At 56.1% G+C, this 5,000-nt stretch overlaps 1 protein-coding gene across 1 annotated transcript; it reads left to right on the top strand.

The window, feature by feature from the left end:
* The first annotated feature begins 469 nt into the window (after window positions 1–469).
* Window positions 470–4,591, top strand: BTG2 (BTG anti-proliferation factor 2). Its single transcript, XM_027613293.2, has 2 exons — window positions 470–754; window positions 2,072–4,591. Exons 1-2 carry the CDS (start codon window positions 601–603, stop codon window positions 2,404–2,406), a joined length of 489 nt encoding a protein of 162 aa, XP_027469094.1. The 5' UTR covers window positions 470–600; the 3' UTR covers window positions 2,407–4,591.
* Window positions 4,592–5,000: the final 409 nt, after the last annotated feature.

Below are 5,000 nucleotides of genomic sequence, written 5' to 3'. Positions count from 1 at the left end.
GTCCGGGTGAGTGGTTCTGACAGTGGGGACTGGAAAATGTGGGAGCCGCGAGGGAGAGGTGGTATCAGCAAAGGAAGGCTTCTTGGAGGAGGTGGCCGGTGACCTAAGTCTTGAAGGACTGGCGGAGAGGAGAGGTCCTGGCATTCCCAGCGTGGAGCGAACTGGGCGCAGCTCTCCGTCGCCGAGCGGCTTCGGCCACTCCCCGGCTCCCCTTTTTCTCCCCGCGCCACCTCGGCCCGCAAGCCCGGCTCGGCTTCCTAGCACTGACGTCAGCGGGCGATGACCTCAGCGCCGAGGAGGCGGCGGGGGCGGGGGCGGGGGCTAGAGGCCTGGCCTAGCAGGGGAAGCGCGCGGGGCGGGGCGGGGCGGGGCGGGGCGGGCGGGGGTGTGGCCCCGCCCCCATCCGCTGGCGGTGGCCAATGGGTGCCGCCGCGGGCTCCCCCGCCTCTCGGAACAGTATGAAAGGCGCGTCCCGGGTAAAGTCCCGGCAGAGCCCGAGCAGCGGCCCAGCGAACAGAGGAGCCCTACAAGCCAGCAAGTCCCACCGGAGCCCTCTCACTGCTCCCCGCCGCTGCCACCGCCGCCCGAGCCGCGCAAGACATGAGCCAGGCCCGCTGGACCGGGAAGAGAACAGACATGCTGCCGGAGATCGCCGCCGCCGTGGGCTTCCTCTCCAGCCTCCTGAGGACTCGGGGCTGCGTGAGCGAGCAGAGACTAAAGGTTTTCAGCGGGGCTCTCCAGGAGGCACTAACCGGTGAGCACCCGCCGAGGATCCTGGCTTCCGTCGAGCCCCGCCGCTGGCGCTGGGCCCCTCCTTCCTGCCTGGGCCGATTTTCGTCTCCTCTTAGGGCAGGGCTCCCCTCGCGAGCAGCTCCGGGACTCGGTTTCCCTCCAGCCCCAGGGCGGCCCGCATCCCCCCATTCCCTTGGGTCGTGTCTCCCCTGTGCGGCCCCGCGCTCGGGTCTCTGTCCGTGATGGTTCTGGTCGGGCGCGTGCCTCCACACTGTCGCGGACGCAGACCCTTGTCCTGGAGTGCGAGCCCAGGCGCCGGCTTCTGTCCGGGGAGAGGAGGCACCTGCGGGCCCGAGTGCGAGCGAGCTCATTCCCCTTACTGAGACGCCGGGGGCGAGGCAGCCCGGCCAGCCAACGGGTCGTCATGGGGGAAGAAGGCGCAATTGAGCCTTCTCAACAACTTGGATCCTTAGCCATGGTTCTTCCGGCGGCGCGGGGCTGCGCTGTGCCCGGGCCCGTTGTTGACTTGTTCGGAGTTGGGATCCCGGCCCCCCTTTGTATGCTTTGGCCCCCCTTAGCCATCTGCCACCCATTATGGTACTGAGAAAGCCTTGTAGGTAGTACCTGCGCTCTGCTGGCCTGTGTGCTGGGGGCGGGGGCGGCGTGAAACGGGAGGTTGACGAGATAAGCAGCGACTGCCAGGGGAGAGACCTACCTCCCAGCTGTTTCTAGCCGGTTGGCCGCCGGTCTCAAGCAGCGATAGCCATCTCCAAACGTGCCCATGCAGACCCTGCCTTCTGAGGAGCAACATATGTTTCATCAAAAAGAACCCGGTTTTGACTCCTAGCCACTGCAGAAGGTCTCTCTGGCTTTTGAAGGAGGCGGAGGAAGCCTCTGGGGCCCAGGGTGGGAGACACAGTGACTTGCTGTGGGTCTGACGGTGATGGCAGCCTTGGTCGCCTTGCAGCTTCAGCTCATAGGTCTCCAGAGGCCCTGCCTGGACATGTCCTCCCCAGTCTCACCCCTCCTTCTTAAACAGTGTGCCAAAAGCAATACACCAGCTACTTGGGATTGCCCCAGAGCTATGGGACTCCCTCCCCATACACACTCACATCCTTGTCCTAGAAGGAGTGAGGGGGGAATCCTATAAAATGCTCTCTGCTTCAGTGGCAGGAGGGTTTCAGGAGGGTCCTGGAACTCCTGAGAAACCACGTCGCTTACTTAAAATCTCTGGGTTCCTTCCTCTACTCCTATTCCTTCATCCCCATCCCCCCTTGTGGCGGCCTTCACAGCCCAGCTGCTCTAACCAGGGCATCTCCCTCTCGTTCCATCCCCACAGAGCACTACAAACACCACTGGTTTCCTGAAAAGCCGTCCAAGGGCTCTGGCTACCGCTGCATCCGCATCAACCACAAGATGGACCCCATCATCAGCAAGGTGGCCAGCCAGATCGGACTCAGCCAGCCCCAGCTGCGCCGGCTGCTGCCCAGCGAGCTGACCCTGTGGGTGGACCCTTACGAAGTGTCCTACCGCATCGGGGAGGATGGCTCCATCTGCGTCCTGTACGAGGAGGCCCCGGTGGCTGCCTCCTATGGGCTCCTCACCTGCAAGAACCAAATGATGCTGGGCCGGAGCAGCCCCTCGAAGAACTACGTGATGGCGGTCTCCAGTTAGATCCCCCGCCACCCCCACCAGGCACTCTACTGTACTCATTCTGCCGTGACAACAGGCCACTGCATACCTCAACCTGGGGAACTGTATTTTAAATGAAGAGGGTTTTTTTTTGTTTTTGTTTTTTTTTAAGAAAAGGGGAGAAAAAAAAAACCAAAAGATTTTTTTAAAGAAAAATCCTTAAAGGGAGCTGCTTGGAAGTGGCCTCCCCAGGTGCCTTTGGAGAGAACTGTTGTGCGCTTGAGTCTGGGAGCTGGTGCCTGCCTCACAGGAGTGGGGAGTAGTAAGGGGGCAGGCCTGGCAGGGGTGAGGTGGGGAAAGCTTGGCTGGCCCCCCAGGAAGATGTGAGAGGGAGCAAGCAAGGTTAGCAACTGTGAATGAGAGCGGTCAGGATCTGCTGTGCGGCGGAGAGAAGAGAGGCCGAGTTCAGACCTCTCGCTCTCCAGAGCAGGACACCTGCATCCATGGCTCCTCTCCTCCTCAGGGGCATTCAAGCCTGGACTTCAATGATGCTATGTTGCCTAATCTTCTATTTTTCTGGTGAGATCCAGGGCAGAGAGTGAAAAGGCCTCTCCCAGTTGCTTCTGTCCTAAGTGGCTTTTCTTGAAATCATGACTTGTTTCTGATTCTGTGCTCAGGGGCCGGTAGATGTTGCTTCCCAGGCAGGAAACAAAAGCTTTTTGTTTTGTGGGGGGTCGGGGGAGTAAGGCAGGAGTTGGAGGTTATTGGGGTTGGGACGGAAGGGTACTCTGCACAAAACCTTTGCTGTGTGCTGCTCTTCATGTCAGTGTGTGTGTGGTGAATAACTTGGGGTGATTTGCAATGGAATTTTGGGACCCAAAGAGTATCCACTTGGGGATATTTGTTTTTGGCCAAAACCTTCTTTTTGGAACCACATGAAGTCCTGATGCTGCTGCCATTATACCTTCAGGAGTTGGCTCAAAAGCTACGGGGAACTCCAGGTTCTTTATTACTGCCTTCTTTTTCAAAGCACAACACTCCTCCCTGACTCTCCCACACCTGTCCCCTTCGGGTTGGGTCATAGAGCCACCCAGTTTTCCAGAACAGGAGCTCTCACTCACTGTGCAATATGGCCTCCTGGGTCCCAGGAGAGTCTGAAGAACTGGCTCTCAGAACCTCCTGGTGCCCTGGAGGGCTTAGGGAATTCTCCCTCCATCCTCGGGACTCTGGCTGGCTGGTCAGCCTTGCCAGGTATTCCTTGGCTGAATGGGAGAATGCCCCAAGTTCTGCAGGACTACTTGGTATTCTTGTAGGGCTGACACTAAAAGCCACAATCCTGGGCATTGTTTTTGTTTTTGTTTTTTTTTCCTCCCTGGTGCTCAGAGCACCTGTGGGGAAGTTGCTGTCTCAGTACAATCCAAGTTTGTCTGTAGACTTGTGCAATATTTACTGTTCTGGGTTGGAGCCCATGGAAATCCATACTGGGAAGAAATCCCCTTTCCTTCGGTTTTTCAGTGACATTAGTGAGGGGTCCCTCAGAAGGCCTTGAGTTTCCCAACCCCGAGTCACTTTAGAAGGACATAGCTAGAGCATCTGGTCAACTTGGCTCCCCTCCTGTCCAGCGTAGTAAGAAACCTAACCCCCCCCCCCCCGCCCCCGCGAGGGTTCCTGCTGCACTGCCAGTCCCCTTCCCTGGATTCCTGAACTACTCCGTTTTGACACAAAGGTGCTATTTATCAAACACTCTCCCCCGCCTACCGATTCCTGCCAGTTCTGCCCCCTTTTCAACTCTAGACTCCAAGCTGCCTTCCCAGACCCTGCTTCCAGCCTTTCTTGCTTTAAAGGTAACTTCAGGCCCACAGACCCAAGAGCTCCTTTTCTGGCCTGTGGGTGGAAACAAAGCTGTGAATCCCCACAGATTGTGGTGGTGCATCTTGTCTGCAAACGGGTCCCTGCCTTTTTAGAAGCAGCCTCACGGTCTCGTGCTTGATCTTCTCTTGTTTTTTTGATGTTCACTTTAAAAAACAGCAAAACACCCAGAGCTGGACTGTTGAGCAGGTCTGTTTCTCCTATTAAGTAAAAATAATAGTCCTATGTTTGTAAGCTATTCTGACAGAAAAGACAAAGGTTACTAATTGTATAATAGTGTTTTTATATGGAAGAATGTACAGCTTTATGGACAAATGTACGCTTTTTTTGTTACTTTAATAAAAATGTAGCAGATGAAGCCGTGTGGTATAGAGGTCACATTCCCACATCAGCCTTTCCAAATCCTTTCTTGGTGTCTCGGTATTTCTCTTTGGTGATATTCCGAAGACCTATAGCATGTGGCTGGTATAAAAGAAAAATCTAGTTGTGTGACTCCTTTCTTCATCCTTTAATGAATGTTATCACTTCCCTGTGACAATGCTGGACAGGATGGGGTTCTAGACTGAGCACTTCTGAGTCTGGCCAGGTCTCATGCCTCTGTTACTAGGCTTCTGCTGTGCTCATTTGCTCATTCAGCACGTGTATACTGTCTGTCTGCACGAGGCACTGATAATTCTTACACATGATTATAAGACTCATAGCCCAAGTCTCAGACTGAGGTGGTGAGCTGAGGACACTGAACCCCTTCCCAGGTTGGGACAGAATTG

The sequence above is a fragment of the Zalophus californianus genome, chromosome 10 (assembly GCF_009762305.2).
Source record: "Zalophus californianus isolate mZalCal1 chromosome 10, mZalCal1.pri.v2, whole genome shotgun sequence".
In the NCBI taxonomy this organism is placed as follows: Eukaryota; Metazoa; Chordata; class Mammalia; order Carnivora; family Otariidae; genus Zalophus; species Zalophus californianus.
This window is presented reverse-complemented; position numbering and strand designations above follow the sequence as displayed.